Source organism: Sebastes umbrosus, chromosome 20 (assembly GCF_015220745.1).
Source record: "Sebastes umbrosus isolate fSebUmb1 chromosome 20, fSebUmb1.pri, whole genome shotgun sequence".
Lineage (NCBI taxonomy): Eukaryota > Metazoa > Chordata > Actinopteri > Perciformes > Sebastidae > Sebastes > Sebastes umbrosus.
In genome coordinates, this window is record NC_051288.1 from 969,549 (window position 1) to 996,511 (window position 26,963).

A 26,963-nucleotide genomic window follows, 5' to 3' on the forward strand; every position below is an offset into this window, starting at 1 on the left:
GCCTTCTGATCTTATTCCACATGTGATTTTCAGGTAAGGTGAGCATTCTGGAGGACGCGGCCCTCGATTCATTCCGTAGTCAGATAAGTCAGCAAGCTGCCAGCGATGACGGTGACCCCAAAATGAAGCTTACTTCACATGATATCTACAAAGAGCTGCGGCTGCGTGGCTACGACTATGGAAAGACCTTCCAAGGCATCTTGGAGTCCAACAATGCAGGTAACAGTGGTGTGTGTGTGTGTGAGAAAGACAGCGGGCTACCGCTGTACTGTATGAACAGTTTTCACTACATGGCTCAGAGTAATGCTCTTGTTGCTGATTGGCTGCTGGTCATGTGATTGGCTGTTTTCCAGGAGACAGCGGGAAACTGCAGTGGACAGGAAACTGGATAACCTTTCTGGACACCATGCTGCAGATGATCGTGGTGGGGCTATCGGGGCGTAGTCTGCGTCTGCCAACCAGGATCCGCTCGGTGTGTGTCGATCCAACCGTCCATCTGGAGAAGGTCTGCGAGTACACTGATGGAAAGCAAGGTGTGTGTGTGTGTGTGTGTATGTGCTGCACATGAATCTAACCAGACATGCTTTCCTGTTTCTCATGCTGTCTAGTCCAGCTGATCCAGCGTCAGCAGTATGTGGCTGGGTGACGCTCTACATGATCAATGGTTCAGTTTTAGTGGAGACGCATGGTGATGATGTTTTATAAATAGATTTGATATATGTACATATGCTGCCTGGGTGTCACCATCACACTAATGATAGCACAGTGACGGTTAATGTTTTATTTCCATTAGCGCTGAGTCAAACTATGCTGCGTTGATTTGCATTTCCGTTCCCGAGATGGACCATCTCACAGACGTTTTCATGACAACCAAAAATAACTTCAAAATATGAATGTGTCCCTTTTAATGTTTCATCTGATCAGAGACCTGCTGACCTTCTGTAAGGGGCGTAACTCCACATTGAACTTGTCTCTCTTCTTCCCGTAGCCACGGACGTCCACGTAAGCCGCTGCCTCGACAACATTGTCGCCGGTGGAGTCCAGATCTGCGGCCTGCATGCCACCGTGGCCCCCCGCCGACAGCAGCAGCAGAGCCCCCCCACCCTGGAGGAGTTTGTGTTTGTTCCCTATGTGGACACAGAGTGCCTGACAGCCAATGGGAAACTAGCAGAGCAGCTGAGGCTCTGTAAAGGTACGACAGATGAACCCGTCACTTTCCATGACTTTACTCGACCGCTATATGGATCATATTTGAAGAAAAAAATAGTCCTTGCTGGCATCATTTATCTTACAAAGCCACAACCAGCCCATGGCATTAGCAAACGTATAACTCCCACAGACACCAGGGGGCTCCCAATACCTAAATAAAGACTAGGAACGCTTCTGCATGACTTTGCTCTGATCATCGGCACCTGGAGTCTGCAGGGTTTTCAGCATCGTCAACTTTTGTAGGGGGGAGAAACAAAGCAGTCATTAGTGTTGGTACAGATACAGACACAGGTACAGGTACAGACACAGACACAGGTACAGGTACAGGTACAGGTACAGACACAGGTACAGATACAGACACAGGTACAGATACAGATACAGACACAGACACAGACACAGATACAGACACAGACACAGACACAGATACATACACAGACACAGACACAGATACAGACACAGATACAGACACAGACACAGATACAGATACAGATACAGACACAGATACAAATAGCTTTATTTTTCCCCGAAGGGCAATTCAGTTTCTACAGTCCACTGGGACGTACAGTATACACATTCATACTGCACAGTCATCAATGACAGAGGGAACACAGTAGGTGGCATATGGGGAGGTGCAAGATCAATAAAAGTACAAGAATAAGAAAATATTTAAAATAAAAACAATAAATACAAGAACAAAAACAAGACAAGATAAAAGAATAAAGGAACAAATAGAATAAAGTGCCAAGAGTATTGCATATTTCAAATTACATTCCACGAATGTACCTATCTGCAAACACGGACAACCATTATATGGTTAGTGCAAAATAACTTTACATTCAAAGTAAATCAAATTTTTTCGTTCATTCAAGATAGATACTCTGCGTTCAGCAGTTTAATGGCGGAAGGAATGAACGACTTGGAGTAGCGGTTTGTCTTTCAGGGAGGTGGCAGATAGCGCCGTCCTGAAGGCGTTAGTGTTAACTCACTGGACAGGATGTGGCCGTGATTTAAAAAATACTTTTGGCCTTCTAGAGAACACGTTTCTCCCAGAGAGAGTTTAAGTCGCTCTGCTGGGCTCCAATGATTTTGGAGCAGACTTTCACCATATTGTTTAGGCAATTCCTGTCCTTCATAGACAAACCATTAAACCAGCAGATGAATGAAAAAGTTAACAGGTTCTCAATATAGGACAAGTAGACAGTACACAGGATAGATCTACACACACCAAAGGAGTTGATTTTTGGTGTTCTTCATCTTTAGGTGTCTCAAAAGGGCCTGGGCCTTCAGAACTATAGTGCTGAAGAATCTATTGAAGCAATAATACTGATAATAGTGTAGCCAAGTGAAACTTACGTTTTCGGGGGCATTTGGTGTTACTGGGCCTGTAATTCATTGCGCAAACAGTGATTGGGCAACGAGGGGCAGCTGTTGGCGAGCCGCAAGTTTCATTCTGGGCTTTGTCTCCTCAATGAAGGGCTGGCACGACGTGTGAAGTGTGTTGAACACGCCGGACCATGCTGTAGTCTGGTATGGCAACGGGAGCAGCATGCTGAGCAGAGCTACCTGCAGCAGGCTGACTGTGACTACGGGTGTTGTTGCTGGGTTAGGGTTAGTTCAGCTCAGTGTCTGTGTGCCGGTGGAGCGCTTCTATGAGAGCGTCTTGAGCAGTTGTGTAAATCCAACCAGGGTTGCTGTAAGCTGGCGCTCTCAACAGTCTATAGATTGTGTTAGTCTAATATAGGCTTAGCTAGAGAGCTAGATGCCAATATAGCATGGGACAATAAGAGTCAAAAAATAGTTTTCTTGATCATATCCCTTCTTTAATATTGATGTCTACAGAAAAACAGGGGTTATTATGTCATTACTAGGACATAGTCTTATTGCAATGTTTCTTTTCTGTAAAGCACTAAAAGACATGAAAACATTCACCTGTTATTTCTGTTCATTCATTGAAAACTTCTTTTTAGTATCATCTGCCTCCACATGTCCTTCTAAGTCTTCGTCCCACTGTCTCCATCCAGGTTTAATCCACAGACTGCAGCGAAAGTTGGCCCCTCACGGTGTCAAGCTCTCCATCCCCGGACTGCAAGGAGAGTCAGACGGCCCTCTTCCCAGCCCCGAGCCCTCTGAGCCCGGCCTGGTGCGGCTGCTGGCCCTGCTCTGCGGCCTGGAGCTCAACGGGAACCTTCGATCTGAGCTGCAGCAGACCGTGGAGAAGGAGAGGACGTGTCTGCTGCAGGACGGCCTGCTGCGGGGCCTGCTGGACAACCCGGCCCTCAGACACTGCCTGGACACCACCATGGAGAACAGCACGCCCGGCAAGATCAAAGTCCTGGAGGTAACGCTGAATACTTATCCATCATTCTTTTACTTCTATCTATCTATCTATCTATTTCTATTTATTTTACTTTATTTGATCTTATTCTTTTTTAATCTTGCCTTAATTTGATCTGCACCCTGACTGACAGCCAGCCACCCCCACCCCTCTCGAGCGCACACACACTGTGCACAGTCACATCATATTGATCTTTGCCCAGTTATGTTGGCTTTTTAAAGTTTTCTTTATTTTTATTTCTTTATTTTTTTATCTATCTATTTATTTTTCATTTATTTATTTATTTTATCCGTTTTTTTTGTGTTTTTTTTCATTTAGTTTTATCCATATTTCATTTTATTTTATCCATATTTCATTTTATTTTATTTTGTTATAAGAGAAAAAAAAAAAGAAAAATATATATATATATATTACAAAAAAAAGGGCAAAAGCCCTGAGCTATCAACCAGGCTAATGAATTTACGTTACGTTACGTTACGTAACGTTACGTTACTGAATACTAGATGATAGTCCAAGAGAAGAAACGAAGCACATTATTCTATACAGTCTTCCTCTCTGACCCCTACCAGGCTCTCTCCAACGATGGTCAGCTCTTCTCTCGCATGGTAGCCCTCCTCAACATCCAGCCGATGATGCGTGTGGACTACACTGCCACGGCGACCAACCTGGACCTTCTGACCCCCCACCAGGCCACCCTAGAGGAGCTGGTGGTTTCCTCAGCTCAGTGGGACCCCCTGACGGGCCCAGCTCCTGGAGGCGCAGTAGGACAGGCAGACCTCGTGGTGTGCAACCACGCCTGGGGCCCTCTGAGGACGGACCCTGGACTGCTGGTGGCAAACCTGGCTTCTGGAGCCAAACAAGAGGGGTTTGTTCTCCTCCACACCCTGCTGAAGGGAGAGACTCTGGGGGAAACCATCGCCTTCCTCTCTAGCAGCGCTCAGAGCGACAGCCAGCAAGGACTGCTCACACAGGTCAGTGGAGACGGAGCTTCAGGATCGATAGCTTCTTTTTAGCCTTCTAACCAGAAGCATCATTGTGTCTGTCTGTGTGGTTTTAACACCCCTGAAGCTCATCAGTCACATGCTGAGTGGGAGGTGATGTTGTGCTGATGTGATGTGATTCTTCTCCCCAGGCTGAGTGGGAGAAGGTGTTCTCTGAGGCCTCCCTCAGCCTGGTGGCTGTCAGGACGTCTTTCTACGGCTCGGCCCTTTTTCTGTGTCGTTGTCGGTCTCCAGCCAAGCGGCTCGTTTTCCTACCTGTGGACAGCACCGACTACCAGTGGGTGGAAACACTCAAGGTGGGTTCCATATCCAGAGTCCTGAAATACCATTTTCATTTATCAAGTCAGAATGACAGCAGATTGTATTATAGGAACACATGGAAACCATCCGTGGGTCAGAATACAGTCTACGTGTGACTTCAGTCATCAGTTACTAACGTGACTTTAGTCCTAACTGTGTGGTTCTGTGCTGCAGGTGATATTGGCAGATTCCTCAGACTGTCCAGTGTGGCTGACTGCCTTTAATGCCCACTGTGGCATTGTGGGAATGGTCAACTGTCTACGGCAGGAGCCAGGTGGCGACCGAATACGGTAGGACACATCTTCTACCACATTAATCACAATAACAAGTTAACCACACACGCAATATACTGTTCATATCTACAGACACACAACATCCAATACTTAGCTGAAATAGAATATAATAATGTATATATATATATATATATATTTGTATTGATTCTATGTGTGTGCCTGTCACAATGAGCAGTTCATTCAGTTAGTGGCGCTGCAGCAGTAAATACTGAGTATACTTGTGTATTGTAACATGTCAGACATCCCATCATTCTTTGTGTGTGAGCTTGTTGTACGTTGGTATTGTTTCACTTATTCATCATGTATCGGGTCACTGTGATGTTTTCTACTGTGTTCCCCTCCTTTATGTTACCAGCTGTGCGTTTGTGTCCAATCTGGACGAGTGTTCAGCAGCACCGATCCTGCAGCCGGCCCACGAGTCCATGCAGTCAGTGCTGGAGGGGGATCTGGTGATGAACGTGTTCAGACACGGACACTGGGGCGTCTTCAGGCACCAGCTCATCACTCGAGGTACCAACATATCAATATTGTCACTTATTGGGATTCCAGTGGTTCTGACCCATTTGTGCACCACACAACCATCATATGTTAGTTCATTGATTGGGCTTGGACTAAAATAAATGCGTAGGATAATAGACTTTCTTCTTCTTGTGGACTCAGGCCCTTATCAGACCTGGTATTAACATGTGTCCTCAGTGATCGGATCACAAGTGGACAGCTCTAAGTACGTCTGTTCACACCTGGTATTAGAATGCGTCTCCAGTGACCACTTGTGATCAGATCTCACTTCCCCGCTCTATCTGCAATAAACACGTAGTGAACACATGGCTACTACAGCAGACGTTGTGACGTAATATTACATGAGTGTCAGTAGTAATATCCTACATATCCGTGAATTCTGGTACATTGTATAAACATTAAAATATAAGGTAATTGTACCGGCGGTCCCCGGGGACCTCTGCGCCGCCAGTGCCAGCACCGCTGCTTTTGCCAGATAACAGCGGGGTACAGCACTCCAGAGAGCCGGGGAGGACAGAGAAAAGGCGGGCGGTCGGGTGTCAGCTCCGCGCAAAGCAGCGGAGCAAAAACAGCGACACATCTCCGACAGTATGATAATAATGCTCTTTGCGTGCCTAGCCTGATAGTCTGTAGATATGTAGCCTATAAACAAGATATATTTTAATAAATTACAGTTGTACTGACAGGATACAGTAGATCACAGAGGCCGTTTCCATGGTAACAAGCGCCCGTGTCTGCCTGTTTATTCACTTGAGGGGCGCGGTGATTCCGCGGATCCCAGCTGGACATCAGTAGAGTAGGTGGTCCTTAATGTGGCCCAGGACGCATTCACTACACACTGCTAAAAGAATGTGACCATATGTGGCCCAGACCACCTCTGAATGTGATCTGAAAGATCCGATCTCAATGCGTCTTCAATGCGTCTTGAGTGTGTTCACACCTGTACTCAAAGCTGTCCACTTGTGATCGGATCACTGAGGACGCATGTTAATACCAGGTCTGAACAGGGCCAAAGATACATGGATGTACTTTGCCTGTTAGAAGTTGTGATCTTTGACATCACATTGAAATAACTCGATTGTTTAAAATGATTTTAGAAAGTGAACATGTTTGTAACTTCAACCATAGATATTTGATATGACAGAAGGGAGTTGAATGCGTTGACGTGCCCATGTCTTTGTCTATGTCTTGTGGTTGTCAGATCTCAATGAAGAATTGACCGAGCAGGCCTACGTCAACGTGTTGACTCGAGGTGACCTCTCCTCTCTCCGCTGGATCGCCTCCCCGCTCCGCCACTTTGTGACCAACGACCCCAACGTGCAACTGTGTCGCGTCTACTACAGCTCGCTCAACTTCAGAGATATAATGCTGGCCACCGGCAAACTGCCACCGGACGCTATTCCAGGTAGAGAGCGTGTAGAAGACACACAACAGAAATCTAACACTTGGATCTTTGGTCTTATAACAGTAGTAACCCACCGCATGTTGTAGGCTACTATTGTTGTAGGAAACTACACAAAATGTGAAATAACCAAGGTCCAACTGTACATCAAACGCCCACAAATAAACAACTTACTTCTCCTGTCCAACATACGTGATGTAGGTGACCTAGCTCTGCAGCAGTGCATGTTGGGTATGGAGTTTTCTGGTCACGACGCCATCGGTAAGCGTGTGATGGGGCTGCTGCCTGCCAAAGGCCTGGCGACAAGCGTGGACGCTGACAAACGCTTCCTCTGGGATGTTCCCTCCAGCTGGTCAGTCATATTTCTGTATATGTGTGTGTGTCTGTGTGTGTGTGTGTGTGTGTGTGTGAGATCTATCTTTGTGATGTATTTGTGTTTTAAAGCTTCAGACTGGGGCCGTCACGGTATCAGATTTTTACTACACTATTATTGTGGCTGAAAGAATTCATGATACAATATCTATAGAAAAATTCAAAATAGTAATAATAATAACGCTATCAGTCAAATTAATCTTTGACTGTGTTTATTGTGTGTTTTGTCTCTTTTTTTTGGCAAATGAATTACAGTCAAGTGTTCATGAAAGTGAAGAGAGAGTCTGTAACCAGAACTGTATATACACCGATCAGCCATAACATGATGACCAGCTGCCTAATATTGATATTGAGTGTGTGCGTTTGTGCGTGTGTGTGTGTGTACAGGACACTGGAGCAGGCAGCCTCGGTGCCGGTGGTCTACGCCACAGCCTACTATTCTCTGGTGGTGCGCGGCAGGCTCCGGCCCAGAGAGACTGTTCTCATCCACTCAGGGTCGGGGGGTGTCGGCCAGGCTGCCATCGCCATAGCACTGAGCAAGAACTGTAAAGTCTTCACTACAGTCGGTGAGTATCGAACAGTCAGGGTAGCCTAACCCAGGGGTCAGCAACCTTTACTATCAAAAGAGACATTTTAGGCAAAAAATAAATAAAAATCTGTCTGGAGCCGCAAAACATGTGATCATTGTGATGAAGGTAACACAGTTTATAGTCTAAGTATATAGTATATAAGTCTAATGCAGTGAGGGCCAAAGAGACAATGTACTACAGAGTATTAGGACCACATTGAGGGAAAGAACATCTGAGATTTACAGAATGGTAAATGGACTTGCATTTATATAGCGTTTTTCTAGTCTAGTCTTCCGACCACTCAAAGCACTTTAAGAGTAAAGTCATAATATTATGAGAATATAATAATAATAAATAATAAAGAAAATAACACGGAAAATTACAACTTTATAATATTCTGGTAATATTATGACTTTATTCTCGAAATCTCAGATTTATTTTTTTTCCTCAATGTGGCCCTAATACTCCGTCGTACCATAGACCTACAACAATAATAAATAAAAATGAAAATGTAAACATAAAAACAGTTATTCATTTCCATTTTTAGAAATCCACAGGGAGCCACTGGAGAGGGGCTAAAGAGCCGTAAATAGCTCCAGAGCCGCAGGTCGCTGACCCCTGCCCTAACCCTAACCCTGACCCATTACACGCCGTCATAGTGACATCATTTCTCAGTCACTGTGGTAGCTCATTTCTTTTATATACTGTAAAAGTCTGTTTCTGCCACTGGAAATGTTTTTTTCTGATAAGTATGATCTCATCTTGCCGTAATTATGACATCTTTGGTATAATTATGATGTGGTATCTAACACTTATGAGTTACTGAGTCCTATTTGTACTGTGTGGTATGACCAGGCTCAGCGGAGAAGAGGGCCTACCTGCAGGAGAGGTTCCCTCAGCTCTCAGCAGAGTCCTTCGCTAACTCCAGAGACGCCTCTTTTGAACAGCACATCCTGCTCCACACACAGGGCAAAGGTCACACACCTCTTTCTGTTCCACACACCATGCTTCACACAATATTCAACATATTCTCTTCTAGGATTTCTAAAATAAGAAGCAGCCACTCAATTACACTGTGTGTGTGTGTGTTTGTGTGTTTCAGGTGTGGATGTGGTGCTGAACTCTCTGGCTGAGGAGAAGCTGCAGGCTAGTATTCGCTGCCTCGCCAGACATGGACGATTTCTGGAGATCGGCAAATACGATCTGTCCAACAACTCCCCGCTGGGTCAGTAGGAAGCCTCAGGCATTTAGTAACAGTGCAAGCGTCTCCTTTAAAGCAGCAGTAGGCAGAATGTTTTTGGCATCACTGGGTAGAAATCCCATAATAACCTTTCAGCATATTGTAATTCAAGTGTTCTGAGAGAAAACTAGACTTCTGCTCCTCCTCATGGCTCTGTTTTCAGACTTTAGAATATCTAGCCCGTGACGGGAGACTTTGACCAATCACAGGTCATTTCAGAGAGAGAGCGTTCCTATTGGCTGTGCTCCGGCTGGTGGGCGGTGCTTGGTATTTCCTCAACTGATCTCAACATGGCTGCCGGGTCATAAACGTTCTCATTACAGCTAAACAGTACACTACAAGATGATTCTGAGAACATCTAAGAGAAATGGGCATTACAGTAACAGAATATTGGTTCATATTTGATCAGCGCTGTCTAGTTTGACCGTTTGGTTGGAGTTCGCGAGTGATTGACAGCTGCTCAGAGACGGCAGACTCCAGATCAGCTCTGATTGGTTGTTTTCCTCCGGTCTGTGAAATCCTGCATATGCCGTTAGGAGCACCGGAGGACACAGAAGAACATGATTTTTTTTCAGGTTACCTGTCTCATGCACTACTGTCAGGATATAGCAACCGTTTTATAAAAATAACCTTTTTTAATCATAGTTGCTCCAATCTCACCTACTGCTGCTTTAAAAACATTTTATGTAGACAAATATTTAAAAAGCACTAATCTATCCACAGAGCCTTTAGAAAGGTGCTGAACAAAAGTATGGCTTTTCCTAAAAAAAAACTGATTATGATTGTGAATTAATCACTTTAAAAAAGTTGGCGGGTCCACAATGATTGTTTTGTTTATCTCTGTGGAAGATATCTGACATTTGGTTCCCACTTCTAACAAGGCCTGAGAGCCAATAGTAAAACGCTGTTGGTATCACATGGTGTATCTGTGTCGGCAGTTAGTGTGGAAAAAAGGGATAAATGGCTGAGATTGACGGTAAGTGCCTGGCAACGACTTGTTGTGAAGTAAATGCAACAGACCGGGGGAGGGAGAATGCGGCATCTAGAGGCTGAATGTTATCAATGTTATCAATCGCAACTTTAAAGGGACTGTTTGTAACTGTTTCTTACATGTATAAATCAATCCGGGTCGGTGTCCCATGCGCGTGTGGCTACGCTGTTCAGACAAGACTCCAACGGAATCACCAAAACCTCTTGGTTGTATCTAGTGAAGCCCGTCTGTTAAACAGTGTTGGCCGCGGTCGGAGGACGCGGGGGAGACCGTAGCTTTGGTCTCCAGGACCGGAGTCTCTGCTGTACTCTGCTCCTCTGCTCCTCTGCCTGCCTGTCTTCACTCACACCGCGCTCATTCTCACTCTTTCGCTCCACTTTCACACTCCGCACTGCAGAAGAGTTAGTTCAGCTCTGAGAATATCTAGTGAATGTTCAGTGGACGTTTGTGCAGAAATAACTGCTGCAGCTCCTCCAGACCAACAGAGGTTTCCCGTGTCTTGTGAAGTGACGGGGCTCCGCAGAGAGAAACGTTATCGTCTCCCACCAAAACTCCGGCCTCTCCCCTGTTCCCTCCGGCCGCGGTCGGGAGGCTGAGGCAGGAAAAGCCAACACTAGGATCAGCATTGATTCATGGAGAGACTTTCATCTGGTCAGCTAACATTACTGCCAAGCAGCTGAAATATAGAGTGATATTGTGGTTTTAGCTGACGTGTGTTGCCTCACTGTTTTGAGTGATGCTCCTTCATGTCTATGTAGAGCGAGCACAAGTGCGAGCAACAGGACGCTGACTTTAGTTGACTTAACGGCCACAGGTGTCGCTGTTAACAAGCAATTTCTGATTCTTACAAACAGTCCCTTTAAGATTCAGTGTAATTCCTGAGGATATATTATCTTCTCTGTTGAAGCTCTGCACACATCCACGTAAAAACACACAAAGCAAACACAATGTGTCACATTCATCTCGGCTCATCTTCAGCTTCATGTCGCTGTGATCTCTGCAGGCATGGCTCTGTTCCTGAAGAACGTGGCGTTCCACGGCATCCTGCTGGACGCTCTCTTTGAAGAGGGCAACCAGGAGTGGGAGGACGTGTCCCAGCTGCTGAAGGAAGGCATTCTGGGAGGTGTAGTTCAGCCTCTGAAGACCACAGTATTTGAGAGGGACCAAGTGGAGAAAGCATTCAGATACATGGCTCAGGGCAAGCACATTGGCAAGGTCCTCCTGCAGGTCAGTTTTCAGTGTGAGGAGACAGAATGGACCAACCCGAAAGACAACTCAAGTGCTTGTTAAAAAATGAATAGAAACCTAGTCAAATGAAAAGTGAATAATCCTAGATGTTTCTGTGACTTTGTGACTATGGCTGGAGAATCCTCCAGTACACCAGTATGAATCCTGTGACTGGTTCTCGTCTTCACACAGGTATGTCACGAGGAGAGGGGTCCAGCAGTCCAAACTGCTCCCCCTTTGTCTTTTCCAGCTATCTGTCGCACCTTTTGTCCCCCCTCCCACTCCTACATCATCACCGGTGGACTGGGGGGCTTCGGTCTTGAGCTGGCTCAGTGGCTGACCGAGAGAGGAGCCCGCAAACTGGTGCTGACCTCCAGATCCGGCATCCGGACCGGTGAGGCACAATGACACTTATCTGCAGAAACCTGTAAACATGTTGTAGTTGAAACCCAAAATACAAGTATGAACCTGAAAATGAGCATGATATGTCCCCTTTAACTGGGTATGTAATTTTTTCAAAATAATGGTCATTTTTAGAAGAAAAAAAAAATCATTTCACTCAAAGGCAAATCACATGACACATAACGGCCATTAATAACACATTTATTACAAAAGCAAATATAAGTACAATGAATAACAATAATCACTGTGACCTCACAAAACACATTTTTGTCCATAACTCAAGAACTTATATGGTAATTATTACAATTTCACACAAATGTCTAACAGGATAACATGATGAAGGGATGACATTTAGGCCAGACATGGATGTAAACTGACACTTGACTGGTTGGCAGAGGCGTACAGCCGCGTGGCGGTAATTCAAGTTAACCAGTGAAATTGCCCTGTGTTTGTGGCTTGTCACAGAATCGGTAATAACTTCCTGTAAACGTTTGATTGGGCTGCCGCAGGAACAAACATTCACATTTTTTAAATCTGTCGTACTGTAAACAATACAAACCTGAAGCTATACACTAGTATAATAACTTAGTAGTTAGTTTATTTACAGCTTTACTTTGTAATTGTTGCTAGGTTACCAGGCGAAGCGGGTGCGTGAATGGCAGAGCGGAGATGTGAAGGTGCTGGTGTCGACCAATGATGTCAGCACGCCAGAGGGAACGGAGCGACTCATCGCTGAAGCACGCGCACTGGGCCCAGTGGGTGGTGTCTTCCACCTCGCCATGGTAACCGCTCATCACCAGCTCACTCTACTGGTCACACCACCACAAATCATCAACTCCTGTTGCGATGTAGAAAATACTGGCTATGAACTTTACTGTATGTAAAAACTGATTTTGACATCTTCAGAACTGTCCAACTTTAATAGCAAATGGACCAGTGATTGTGCTGAAAACTCTGAAGGTTAGCTGGTAGCTAAACTTTATTGATCTGTTGTGTTTCCTGCTGCAAGAGGACATTGATCACTCTGAGCTGTCCTTGTTTAAAGGGACTGTTTGTAACTTCTTACACGTATAAATCAATCCAGGTCGGTGTCTCATGCGCGTTCGCGTGTGGCTACACTGTTCAGACTCAGACTCCAACACAAACTACAGTGAAGCACCAAAACCTCTTGGTTGTATCTAGTGAAGCCCGTCTGTTAAACAGTGTTGGCCGCGGTCGGAGGACGCGGGGGAGACCGTAGCTTTGATCTCCAGGACCGGAGTCTCTGCTGTACTCTGCTCCTCTGCCTGCCTTCACTCACACACCGCGCTCATTCTCACTCTTTCGCTCCACCTCTCACGTGCATACGCTCACATTCCACACTGCAGAAGAGCTGGTTTAGCTCTGAGAATATCTAGTGAATGTTCAGTGGACGTTTGTGCAGAAATAACTGCTGCAGCTCCTCCAGACCAACAGAGGTTTCCCGTGTCTTGTGAAGTGACGGGGCTCCACAGAGAGAAACGTTATCGTCTCTGACCAAAACTCTGGTGTCTAGAAAATAAATATCAGTGTGTTAGCACTGCAAAAAGTATTGTTAAGATCCAATATTCACACAGATGGCTCGATGGCAATGTCTGTCTGTCAGTCAGTGGGTGGGTCAGTCTGACTGAAATATCTCAGCAGCTATTGGATGGATTGCCATTATTTGTGCATACTTTCAGAGAAGCCTGATGAAGCCTACTGACTTTGGTGATCCCCTCACTTCACCTTGCCACCATGAAGCTGGTATTTTGGGGCTTTAGTATCACTAGTGCAGTTTCAGAATGGGCTGTGGTGTCGCTGCTTGCAGCTTTCTCTAGAACCGCTCATACAAACAATTTCACACTGGATAGTGTGCTTCCTGTTTTGTACTTATTTTCTCACCTGCCATGGCATAGTTGCGTCACACACCCAAGTCGCTGTTACTCGTGGTCAGAAACACCGATGAAATACGCGCAGCGGAGGCAATTTTCCAAATAACTCGAGGCGTATTAGTCGCTTGCTTTGACATATTCACTGCTGTCATAAAGAAGAGCATGGATTTAATTAGTGGAGGTATTCTGCTGGTGGTGTAGTGTTATAAGATAGTATCAAGTCTTACACCGGGGAATACATTCTTACTGACGGGGGGGGGAGGGAAACTCACGCAGGTCGCGGGTTACAACAGTGAAATACACTCTGGTTGGATTCTGCTTCTAGTTGTCTCTTTGCATGTGTTGTCTCCAGGGAGGTGAAGAAGAGTTCAGTTGTAAAGCGAACGGCGGTCAATGAGCTGCTGAACGATTGCTTGGCTCCCGGTAGGCTCTCGGTAGGCTCCCGGTGTTGCTGCCTGCAGCATTGTCGAGGGCTCGTCCCTGTTGAGAGTGCAGTCTGCCCGCTGCAGACGACATGCTTCTCCCAGTCTACAGAGCCCTGAGGCTCCTCCCATGCTGCCACTTCAAAATGTATTAATATTGAAAGCGTTGCATGTCCAAACTAGGGATGCTCATTTTAAAAAATGTTCTTAACTGATAACCGTCCCTCGTTAACCGATTATTAACCGTTAACCAACAAGGTTTGTGCCTCTCATGTAGCGGTGTACCAGCTGCAGGAGCACAACAGATATTGGTTGATGGGAGTCTCTAGTTCACCGTCCGGGAGCATTAACTTAGCAGCTATGATGCTGCGTTCACTGTCTCCAGTTCACCGTCCGGGAGCGTTAACTTAGCAGCTACGATGCTGCGTGTAGTGTCGCGGACATGCAGCCACTTTCCCAGTAAAAGTCTCCACCGCACATTTAGTTTAGTTTAGCAGGTTGTCAGCTGTGTGTCTGCCCGGCGGAACTTTAGTGAGTTTCCAACAGACTGTGTGTGTGTGTTGGTGGTGAGTGTGAGGTTGTTGATGGCGTTCTAGCTGTGATCGTAGGTGTAGCAGTGTGTGTACAGTTTATTTGTCGGTGAATAAATGCTATGAAACTACAACTCCTCCGCTCCAACCAAGCGAGCCGGAGACCGGAGCCGACTTCCTGCATCCTGCAACTCCGGCTCCGCCTCTTAAGGTGGGCTGTTAAGGTGGACCAACTTTTCTCCTCAAAGTGACGAGCCACTCCTCTGAGCCGCTCAGCTTTTGAGTTAATTATTAACATTTCTGTTAACCGTTTTAACCGATAGCATTAATTGGTTAAAATGCTTAATGTCCATTAACAGTTAAATATTTACATCCCTAGTCCAAATTGCACCAAATTCACAGCACGTCCATCCCACCCCAGCAATACACCCGCCACGTGGGAAGTAGATCAGATGAATGGTTCTCGAGATATGCAGTGGACACACAGAGGGACTCACAGAGGGACAAACTGAGATTTCTGGCTTTAGAGTTCGATGTCTTGACAACTTTACTATTAGGTTCAGACATTCATTCATTCAAAGCCCCACCGTCCCTAGGAACATCCTCACAGAGCCACTAGCACGGCTATAAACTCTTGTTTCTGTTTGTCTGCTCTTATACATTTATTCTAGAGTTGTTTCTGTCTACAGTTTGCTTTTCACATTCATGCTTGAATGTCACCTCACAGAATGATTCCTTAGTATGTTCTGGTACTGATGTGGTACCACTGACTGTGATTGTTTCTATGGTAGCTCTGCTGTCCCAGTTTAGACTGACCTCTCTGGAGTTACTGCTTCTCCACTTCACTTCTTCCACTGTGATCTAAACTTCATGTTTGGTTTGTCATTGTCAGGTGTTGAAAGACGGCATGTTGGAGAATCTGACTCCTCAGCTCTTCCTCGATGTTAACAAGCCTAAATATAATGGCACCGTAAACCTGGACAAGTAAGACACACACACACACACACACACAAACACTCAATAATCCTTCTGTTTCAGTTAAACCTCATCCTACTGACCGGGGTCCCTGCAGACCCCACAGGTTTTACTGTTTGTCATATCTCACAGGTGCTTACTGTATAATCTATCATTCCAATTTTTCAATTTGTTCCTAATGACTTCATATCATTGTTTTCTGTTTCTATTTGAATTAGTGCTTTTTAAAAAGACCAATGTATTGGGGTCCAAGGGAACCCCAGTTAAAAGCAGCCTGTGAAGTTAAAATATTAGAGAATAATATAGAATTGATAAATCGGGGGGAGGGGAGGAGACCGAGACAGACTTCCTCATGTGCTCTGTCTATTTTCGTCTTAAGCCTGGGACACACCAGGAACGTCAGGAGCGCGTGGTGGTTGTGTGGCGTGGTGGCTGCGTGATTCACGCGTCGGGTGTTCACACCAGCTGTATTTCAGCTGCGTGTCTGCTGCTGCTGTCAGCTCTTTATTTCTACATAGAGTTTGCCTTTCAATGGCCATTTCATTTCATTATAAATATCATTTATATTTATTTTAGATGGAGATGTTAAGAACCGTAAATAATAGTGATAATCGACAATTAAAACTCCGTACTATATTCATTCATGGAGCTCTCCAAGTCACTGCATGTTCTAGAACACTGTCCGGCACATAATTATGTCCACAGAAAAAACGCTTGAGGGCTTTTATTTTGAAATGAAAGCAGGAAGTGTTGATTTAAATCCCATACTTTAGCAATTCATGGAGCTCTCTAAGTCACTGCATGTTCCACAGCGCTGACTGCTCATATTTCAGAATAAAAGCCTTGTGTTAACAAATGAAGGAATTCTGTCCACAGTAAAAACGCTTGAGGGCTTTTATTTTGAAATGAAAGCAGGAAGTGTTGATTTAAAAAAATAAGTCTTTATTTTTTCTAATCACTGTAACATATTCTACAGATAGACATATAAACTGTAGTAATGTGGCTGATATGATGTTAATATACAGTCAATAGATCACCTTCACTGTCTGTTGTTGCTGTGAACCGCACGCGTCACGCGTCAAAAATAGGCGAGACCTCTATTCTCTAGAAGAGACGCAGCTCTCTCTTGCAGCTGTGAGACGCGCGTGTGACGCGCGTCTCACGTGGGCAGTGTGGCTGCTCTAACCTGTTAACACTGACGCCGAAATAAAAAACAATAGGTAACGCAGCCGCCACGCGCTCCTGGCGTTCCTGGTGTGTCTCAGGCTTTACACAATATGCAAATTCACTGTAACTTTCCTAAAATAATAATAATCTGTTGTTTTTCTTCAGATGACATTAATTAATAACTAAGAAATAAGTCAACATTTACCTGTGCTGGTTGTTGATTCAGTCAGTAGTCCTGGTGTGTTAGATCGGTTGGTAGGATGAGGGTTAGTTAAGAACTATCTGCTTCTCTCTGGATCTTGATGCACTCACTTCCATTCTCTCTCCAGGATGACCAGAAAGTTGTGTCCAGACCTTAGCCATTTCGTGGCCTTCTCCTCCGTCAGCTGCGGCCGTGGCAACGCCGGCCAGAGTAACTACGGTTACGCCAACTCGGCCATGGAGCGCGTGTGTGAAAAGCGCCGCCACGACGGCTTACCCGGACTGGCGGTCCAGTGGGGCGCCATCGGCGACGTGGGCGTGGTCCTGGAGACCATGGGCGGCAACGACGCGGTGATCGGCGGCACCCTACCGCAGCGCATCGCATCTTGTCTGGAGGTGCTCGACCTCTTCCTGTGCCAGCAGCGGCCGGTGATGTCGAGCTTCGTACTGGCAGAGAGGACGGCGGTGAAGAGCGAGGCAGGAAGCCGGAGAGACTTGGTGGACGCTGTAGCTCACATTCTTGGTAAGAGCCGAGCTATTTAAAGAAAAAAAATAATGTAACTTTTAGGAAAAGCAGGGCTGCTCATCCTTCACCCTCTCACCCTCTCATCCTTCACCCTCTCACCCTGTCACCCTCTCACCCTCTCATCTGTCACCCTCTCACCCTGTCACCCTCTCACCCTCTCACCCTGTCACCCTGTCACCCTGTCACCCTCTCATCCTTCACCCTGTCACCCTGTCACCCTCTCATCCTTCACCCTCAACCCTCACATCCTTCACCCTCTCACCCTCTCATCTTTCACCCTCTCATCCTTCACCCTGTCACCCTCTCATCCTGTCACCCTATCACCCTCAGGAGTGCGGGATGTGAGCAGCCTGAATGCTGATGCCTCCCTGGCTGACCTGGGTCTGGACTCCTTGATGGGTGTCGAGGTTCGCCAGACTCTGGAGCGTGACTACGACATCGTCATGGCGATGAGGGAGATCCGCCAGGTCACCATCAACAAGCTGCGAGAGCTGTCCAATAGAAAGCCAGGCGGATCAAATGGTACTGTGAAGAGGGCTCTTAAATCTGCATAAAAACTTGTAGAGCTTCTGATGTATAGATGAGTCTAAATCCAGCTGTTTAATGGAGAACCTGCTGAGCCACTCAGCAGAGAGAATGAGCTTTCTGTCTTTGCTACTTCCAACCATCCAGACTCTAACGCTGCAGCTAAGAGGGATGCCGTTCGCTCTTTGTTGGAGTCTGATCTGACCCAGCTGCTAGTCGACCCCAGCGGCCCCACGGTGACGCCACTCAACAAGGTTCAGAACCAGGAGAGGCCGCTGTTCCTGGTCCATCCCATCGAGGGCTCCATCGCTGCCTTTAAGACGCTCGCTTTCAAGCTCAGCATTCCTTGCTACGGCCTGCAGTGCACCAAAGGTATTAACAAACACACTCCTTTAGGCTCATACAGAACATACCAACCAGTATATCACTGCGCTGATGAGGAGCGAGGGAACAGAACTTAGGCTGTATTCAAAACTGTTTACTACACGAACGCAGTATACAGTATACAGTATACAGTACATACTGTAGTACATACAGTACATACTGTACACTGCATTCTTCAGTAGTATGCAGTATGTGATGGTTAAAGTGATGTATTTAGCAGTATGCTAGACGAGGTTTTAGTCTTTAAACCAGCTCTTAAAGCACAGGACAAAAAAACAAACTCGTACCACTATTACAATATTATCAAAAATACAACTTTGATTAAGTTGTGTATGTTCTGCTTGTTTACTTTATAAGATACTGCAGGTTTAAACTATTTATTCTAACAGCTCATAATGAAGTGAGACAAACAGGATCATCAACGAGAGGAGACGGGAAATATGAAATATTCATCCACAACATTTACTCAAACTGCTTTTTCAGTTCCAGCAACTAAACAGAGGACTGATCTCCCTCCAGATGTTAGAGTCATGTTAAAAAGGGTCATGTTGTCTCAGCAGGTATCTCTCTGAACCATCAGAGGCTGCTCTTCTCTCTCCTCTCTCCTCTTCCCTCTCCTCTTCTCTCTCCTCTTCCCTCTCCTCTTCCCTCTCCTCTCCTCTTCCCTCTCCTCTTCTCTCTCCTCTTCCCTCTCCTCTTCTCTCTCCTCTTCCCTCTCCTCTTCTCTCTCCACTCTGCTGCTCTGTAGCCGTCTCTCCAGCGAGCTACGCTGGCAGGCGATTGTGGAGCTTCTCAACTCCAAAAGACAGATGATCACAGGTTCCTGTTAATTTATAACGGACATCTGTGTTCTGATATTTAAACAAACTATCCGTCAACTAGGAAATAAAAGCCTCTGGTCTACAGACTGGTCTCTAGAGAGAGCTCCATCCAGCTCATAGTGGGGTCTCTGGTCATTACTGATCATGTGATGCTCACCCACTATTCCGTTTCAGAATCATCAGCTTCTTGTTTTGGCCTAATGGTTCTGTTTGCTTTGATTATCCCAGTTTAAGTAGATGGTAGTAGATGGCCTCCTCCAGGATCCAGGATCCCTCCTGGCTACTCCAGCACAAACAGGAGCATTGATGGCGAGTGTTTCCATTGAACTGATCCAATGTCCAGCCGAGCTGATCTTAGTTTGTCCCGTCTCCCCCCCAGCTGCTCCTCTGGACAGCATCCAGTCCCTGGCAGCCTACTACGTGAACTGTATCAGACAGGTTCAGCCAGACGGGCCGTATCGGATCGCCGGCTACTCCTTCGGTGCCTGCGTGGCGTTTGAGATGTGCTCCCAGCTTCAGACCCACAACCTGCCTGTGGAGTACCTCTTTCTGTTTGATGGATCACACTCCTATGTGGCAGCGTACACGCAGGTTAGAGGAAAGAGCTGACACACACACACACACACACACACACACACACACACACACAGTCAGTGGGCATGTGCAGGGTTCCCACCAGTTTTGAGAGGAAACAAAGGAAAAGTGAAAGTGAAGTGATTGGGATTTTTCTTATTTCTGTCTGGGAATATCAGGGACACACATCAACTATTCATTCATGTATTTCACACATTTTATTGCAAGCGTGAACAATATGATTTAATGTTTCGATACATTGCAGAAATGAAAAGATGACTGTGCATTTAATGATGAAGATTTGGGACAACTGTACTGTCACGTCTAGTTAATTCAGCATTTGGTCTGCAGAGCTACAGGGCCAAGTTGACACCAGGCAAGGAGTCTGAGGCTGAAACCGAAGCCCTGTGTGCCTTCATCCAGCAGTTCACTGGCATCGCATACAACAAGGTATACAGCACACACGCACACACACACACACACACACACACACACACACACACACACACACACACAGATGCTCACCGAAGATTTTCATCAGTCACATCACGTCAACATTCTAGCGAGTCTCCAGGTGCTGGAGCAATGTAATAGACAGAATGTTTAACAACCCATGAAACCTTGTGTTTTTAGTACACTGGCCATTTGGCTGTGAACATTGTGGAGGTTTTAAAGGTCCCATATTGTAAAAAGTGAGATTTTCATGTCTTTTATATTATAAAACAGGTTTAAGTGATATATAAATACTGTGAAAGTATCAAAACACTCAATATACGGAGAAATACACACAGCCCGTATTCACAAACTGTGCGTTTGAAACAAGCCGTTAGGATTTCTGTCTATTTGTGATGTCACAAATCTACAATATTTAGACCATTACACGGTTTTAAAAGTAAACATACTAACTGTGTCCCAGTTTATTTCCTGTTGCAGTGTATGTGAATGACATCAGCTGACAGGAAGTAAACATGGACCCAAACTGTTTCCTAGCAACGCAATTCCGTTGAAATGCACTAAAACGGAGCGTTTCAGACAGAGGGTAAATACAGGTATATTCCGGCAGACACTATGAGGAAAATAAAGTTGTTTTTTTAACATTACAGCATGTAAACATGTTCTAGTAGAAACACAAAACACAAGTATGAACCTGAAAATGAGCATGATACGGGACCTTTAAAGTTATGAGTCCTGATGATCAACGAGGGTGAACCAGCACTAATTTGTCCTAGTTGCAGCTTTGTGTGGAGACCTGATGACACCACGTAAACATGGCTGACTTCAGAGCCACGCTGATACAAACTCTCCACCTGAGAGGAAGAGAGTTGTTTGAATCTGAGCTCGGATTTAGGTCCTCGACTACAAACAAGAGACACACAAGAGACACACAAGAGACACACAAGAGACACACAAGTCTCACGTTTTCTAATTGGCAGTGAAATTCTGATAAAACAATTGAATGGCAGTGAATTTAATGTGGCATGTTTACATTTCCAGCCACAATAATTCATATTCAGCTATGGGAGGAGAGAACAGGATTGCATTTGTTACAGAAAAAGACTAATTGAATATTAAAGGGTAACTTTTTCCCCATGTTTTTGTGTCTCCGTGACTAATGGGGACAACAATTTCTGAAACTGCTCCAGTATTGAGGGAGAAGCAGTGTTGATGTAAAGTTATGTTCACTAGAAGTGCTTGTTGTTGCCACCGACAGGCTGACTGTTAGTAGAAGTGTCTGACTACATTATGGAGAGGACCCTACAGAGAAATAACATGTCCTCTTGATCAGGTCTGTTTGTTAGTCTGTCCAAGTCCCGCTCAAAGAGAGAAATCTGAATATCCGTATATTCTGGCTTAAATAAATCTGATTTCAAAAACCTCACCCACATGGTGGGAATCATCTAAATATTCAGCCATGACATTGAAAATCTTTTAGCGAAGCTACTCTTTCTGTCCTCCAACACAACTCAGTGCCCGGCTGGCTCTCTTGTTTCCACCATGGATGTATTCCACTATTCCACCGTTGTCTTCCAGCAACACGTCGCCTCGCCACATTTCAGAAGGACACTTCTTCTTGAGCGAGACTCTTTCCATGATGTCAGACACTTAAAATAACAATCAGAGGCAAAAACGTAAATGACGGTGCCAGCTTGCCCCGATAGCACCGTCGTCTACAGCGCTCTCCCTCAATACTGGACCAGTTTCACAAACTGTTGTCCCCATTAGTCAGTTAGACACAAAAACATAAAAAAATAGGGTTCAGGTTGAAAAATATCAAAGTTATCCTTTATGTTTTGATTATTTCAATCTGCTCTGCCCCATGCTAAGGACAAGAGTTTTGAGTTTGCTTGTACAAGAGCTTAAAACTATAATGTCAAAAAGACTGAAATGAGGATATTGTAAGAAGGGTCATACATCAGAGGATATAATGTAGATGACAGACGACGGTTAGGCAGACGAGAGTGATGTGTGACATCATGTGCTACCCTCCTATGTGGTTTGTCCTTGTTTCCATCCTGTTACGTGGTCTGCTCTATCACTATATATCGCTTCAACAAGTAAATTCCTCCAGCAGTTTCCATCCAAATCTCTCTCTCTGGTGCTTCTGCAGCTCGTGGAGACTCTTCTCCCGCTGTCGGACCTGGGGGCCCGTGTCAACGTCGCCGTGGACCTGATCACCTCCAGCCACAAGAACATCAGCCGGGACTCGCTGCTCTTTGCGGCCTCCACCTTCTACTACAAGCTGAAGGCTGCTGACAGCTATGTGCCTGCGACGAAATACCACGGCAACCTGACGCTGCTGCGTGCCAAAACCAACAGCGAATATGGACAGAACCTGGGAGCTGACTACAAGCTCAGCGAGGTAACATCCACACGTACACACTTGCATGAATTTCAAGATTATTTTTAAAAGTGGAACTTAAGATTAGTTTAAAGGGCCAGTGTGTAGCACTTAGGGGGATTTATTAGTAGAAATGGAATATAATATTCATAACTAGGGATGCACCGATACCACCTTTTTTCAGACCGAGTACAAGTACTTACATTTGGCTACTCGCCGATACCGAGTACCGATACGAGTACTTCGCTGAGCCTAAAGACCCTTGTTAACAGCCAGCTGGAGGGTGTGAGCGACACACGGCAGGCTTGGGAGTCCCGCATACGAGGCGGTGCGCCGCGACCAGCTCTAGGTCGGCTTGGAAAGGCTCGGGGCGAAGGTGCTTCCAGGGGCCGTGGACAAAGTGCTCACTGCGCCCTCTCTCCCCGTTGGGGAGGGACGAGGCTCCCTGCTCCCGGTGCGACTGTTGACCGGGGTGGACTGTCCTCAGTGTGCCCCAACTGCGTCGCGCTGCCAGGGCGGGGCTCGGCCCACGTAAAAGGTGCCAGGGGTCTGTGGCAATGTCGGCAACCCACCCGACCCGTCTTGAAACACGGACCAAGAAGTCTAACGCACACGAGAGTCAGAGGTTGCAAGCAAAACCCTGTGGCGCAATGAAAGTGAGGGGTCGGGCGCACCACCGGCCCGTGACGGTGACGAGAGGTTAACGTCACGCTGCCGTAAATTGGTATCGGTGCCGTTGTGTCGGAGCCAAGTATGAGTACATGAGGACAGTATCGGACCCGATACCCGATACTGGTATCACTTAGATGAGTCCTTCATATTTCCATAAGGAGCAGGTCCTCTTCACAGAGTCCATGTTTCTACTGTAGCCCGGAACGGACAAACCAAACTCTAGCTCTAGAGAGACTTTCACGTTGTTTTGTACCTGAAGGCCACCGTAGTTCTCCGATACGGTGGTGAAACCATGCTGAATGAGTTGTGTCTGACTGGCTTTGTGTCTTTCTCCAGGTATGTGACGGCAAGGTGTCTGTCCACGTCATTGAGGGAGACCACCGCACCTTCCTGGAAGGGGAGGGGGTGGAGTCAATCAGCAGCATCATCCACAGCTCACTGGCTGAGCCACGGGTCACAGCAAGGGAGGGCTAGACGTGCCCCCCCCCCCACCACACCCTACACCTTCACACTAATTCCACAACATTCCCCAAATGGGTCTCTTTAGTTCAGGATGTGTACGTTTAACTTTGTTTTATACAGTGAGAATAATCCACTAAATGTTTACGCCGTGTGCCATTTTGCCCTGATATCCTAAATGCATCTCATTGGTCAATTCAAGTGAAGGCCACTCTCCCTGACCTATCAGAGCTCTTGGCTGCTATCTTCCTGTTTGCTACAGTAAATAAAATGTGCTGTCAGTTTGATATTCTAAGTTACGTCTCACTATGTGACCACGTTTCATTCAACCTCATTTTGGATTGTAGTAGAGATCCCAATTTTGAGCAATTTCTCTAATTAAAGGGACTATTTGTAACTTCTTCCACGTATAAATCATTACGGGTCGGTGTCCCATGCGTACTCGCGTGTGTCTACGCTGTTCAGACTCAGACTCCAACACAAACTACAGTGAAGCACCAAAACCTCTTGGTTGTATCTAGTGAAGCTCGTCTGTTAAACAGTGTTGGCCGCGGTCGGAGGACGCGGGGGAGACCGTAGCTTTGGTCTACAGACCGGAGTCTCTGCTGTACTCTGCTCCTCTGTTCCTCTGCTCCTCTGCCTGCCTTCACTCACACACCACGCTCGTTCTCGCTACACTCTCATGTGCATGTGCGCACACTCCACACTGCAGAAGAGTTAGTTTAGCTCTGAGAATATCTGGTGAATGTACAGTGGACGTTTGTCGCTGTTAACAAGATATTTGTGATTCTTACAAACAGTCCCTTTAAGAAAGTAAATGAACAAATAGAAGTAAAACCTCTGCATTATGAATTACACAACACAAAACAATGCATCACTTAAAGTTGCTGCTTGTGCTGCTCCCACTCCATCTGTCAGTATTCAACAGAGGACACACATTACACTCACTGAGACTACCAAAGCTAAGCTCTTCCTGTTCGATCTGTATCTGTTAGCAACGACATACTTTAATTCTTACTGGTTTCACTGAAGAAATGAGCTCATTGTATCTCCATACTATGTAGTCTGCTGTTCACTGTAGCTAGTCCAGCGGCTAAATCCTCTGCTCAGGTAGAACCGGTGTCCCAGGGATGTCCAGAGAAATGGGTTTTACATCCAGAGGAGGTTGGATGGTTACTGGCTTGTGTTTCAGATGGCACTGGACACATGTGTAAAGAGCTCATCTACAGGGAGTAACAGCTTAGCTTAGTTTGACATTAGCATTAGCCTCGGGATAAGTAATTCCCCTGTGTTACTTTGTTCTTCAGTCCTCATTGACCATACAGTCATCCCAGTCTATATCCCAACTCAAGTGGTAGGATTTAGACTACACTGAATATCATACGCACACCAACCTGCAGGCAAACCCAGTCCTGCAACTCAATCTGTTCTAACCCCACTCTGTTTCTACTGTTACCGTGTGTTCAGACCCAGAACAGCACTGTGTCTGCGTTAGTGTGGGCATGTTCTGGAAGGAAGAGGTGAGACGTGTGACTAGGTCCAGTTTGAACAATAGAAACATGTTTTAGAGTCATCAAATGCCAAAATACTACTGCACAGCCGGATTTAAAACTGTCCCTATTCCACAACTCTGGAAGATTGTGTCTCAATCATCGAGATGATCACCGGGTAACGGAACAAATACCATATTCACGTTATAAAGTAATCTATCAGGAATGTGCACTTGCACGTATTTGACTGGCCAGTGCAGTTCATTGCTGGATGACGTAACACTGAGTTGTGGTGGAAGATGAGCCGGGCTCAACTTTTGCTCGACGACCCGGTGCTTTTATGTCAGAGCATCATTTTGGCATTAATTGAAGTGAGGTGTCAGTAATGTTTTTATCAAATCAATTAACTATTATCAATTATTAACATGTCTTGATTGTAATAGAATGTCTTCCACGCCATGTTCCACCTGTACGTCTAACATCCAAACAACTAGAACATAATGTAGCTTAGCCTAGCATGAAAGGCTCAGTACCTGAGATGAGCTATATATACACCAAGTCAGCTGTTGGTCACGTTTATGCTCCTCAGCCTTTGGCAGCCAGACGGGCTATTTCATAACCGTACACTAATGCAGGTTTCCATGTGTCTTCTACTCACCCAGTGAAACCCCAGAATGAATGAAGCTGTGCTCGTGTAGACGGATGGCTTCTCTCTCACTGTATATGCACACAAAGCTGTTAAACTGCCATGCTCAAATTACTCCTGACTAGCACTTTTGCAAAAGTTGACCTGATACTGTTGGTAATATGACCATTTGGAATTTGTTTTATTTTTATTTGTATTTATTGTTTTGTCAGAAAGCAGTTTGTTTCCGTGTGTTTCAGAGGACATGGTCTCATTGTGTTTTCACGTGTGTTTCAGAGGACACGGTCTCATTGTGTTTTTGTTCTTGTTGTTTTCATCATCTTTTGACTTGAAACAAAGCAGAAACTGTCCTGTTGTTCTCGTCAACTGAGCCGAACCAAAACTCACTACAATTATTGGAAAGCCTCTAAAAACAAATGACAAATTCTGTGTTCGGCCAAAGTCTCCCGTCACGGGGAGCGAGATGTTTTAAAGTCTGAAAACAGAGCCATGAGGAGGAGCAGAAGTCTAGTTTACTCTCAGAACACTTGAATTAAAATATGCCCAATGATGGCAAAAACATTGTTTTCACAATGGATTAGTGGATTAGAGTAATATTACTGAATGACCTGTATATTGATCTATAAGACGGATGCGGAAATGTAAAGACCGATCAGTCCCCTTAAAATACCCAGATACTAATGAAATATATGTAGGAATGTTTGGAACCAACGGTTATTATTATTTTTATCCTGCAGTACTTCAAATACAATTTGTAAGAAGGAAGATGTAGCATTTGCCCGACGGAGTACTTGTTCTAGGGCTTAACCTGATTCATGAGGAACTGTTGATGAATTGAGATCACACAAACCAGGAGATGTAGATATCTGATAGGTGAACGGATCAGTCTGTGCCATTTCTCTCAGCTGACCAACGTGTTGAAGCCAACACATTGTTGAGTTTACTGGTTTGCTCCGTCTCATAACAAGGTGATGTTCTGAG

The 26,963-nt window shown here is 45.6% G+C and overlaps 1 protein-coding gene across 1 annotated transcript in view; it reads left to right on the forward strand.

The window, feature by feature from the left end:
• Window positions 1-24,141, forward strand: part of fasn (fatty acid synthase) — a 56,205-nt gene extending 32,064 nt beyond the window's left edge. Inside the window, exons 19-42 of the mRNA XM_037754792.1 lie at window positions 34-219; window positions 354-533; window positions 989-1,192; window positions 3,231-3,547; window positions 4,114-4,515; window positions 4,677-4,841; window positions 5,020-5,135; window positions 5,494-5,648; window positions 6,859-7,062; window positions 7,261-7,411; window positions 7,819-7,997; window positions 8,856-8,975; window positions 9,103-9,225; window positions 11,235-11,458; window positions 11,651-11,852; window positions 12,491-12,642; window positions 15,597-15,688; window positions 17,176-17,570; window positions 17,904-18,095; window positions 18,246-18,470; window positions 19,683-19,894; window positions 20,228-20,326; window positions 22,485-22,736; window positions 23,724-24,141. Coding sequence (XP_037610720.1) covers window positions 34-219; window positions 354-533; window positions 989-1,192; window positions 3,231-3,547; window positions 4,114-4,515; window positions 4,677-4,841; window positions 5,020-5,135; window positions 5,494-5,648; window positions 6,859-7,062; window positions 7,261-7,411; window positions 7,819-7,997; window positions 8,856-8,975; window positions 9,103-9,225; window positions 11,235-11,458; window positions 11,651-11,852; window positions 12,491-12,642; window positions 15,597-15,688; window positions 17,176-17,570; window positions 17,904-18,095; window positions 18,246-18,470; window positions 19,683-19,894; window positions 20,228-20,326; window positions 22,485-22,736; window positions 23,724-23,861 — 4,685 coding nt within the window. The 3' untranslated portion in view covers window positions 23,862-24,141. The remainder of the gene's footprint in view (window positions 1-33; window positions 220-353; window positions 534-988; window positions 1,193-3,230; window positions 3,548-4,113; window positions 4,516-4,676; window positions 4,842-5,019; window positions 5,136-5,493; window positions 5,649-6,858; window positions 7,063-7,260; window positions 7,412-7,818; window positions 7,998-8,855; window positions 8,976-9,102; window positions 9,226-11,234; window positions 11,459-11,650; window positions 11,853-12,490; window positions 12,643-15,596; window positions 15,689-17,175; window positions 17,571-17,903; window positions 18,096-18,245; window positions 18,471-19,682; window positions 19,895-20,227; window positions 20,327-22,484; window positions 22,737-23,723) is intronic.
• The last annotated feature ends 2,822 nt before the right edge of the window (window positions 24,142-26,963 follow it).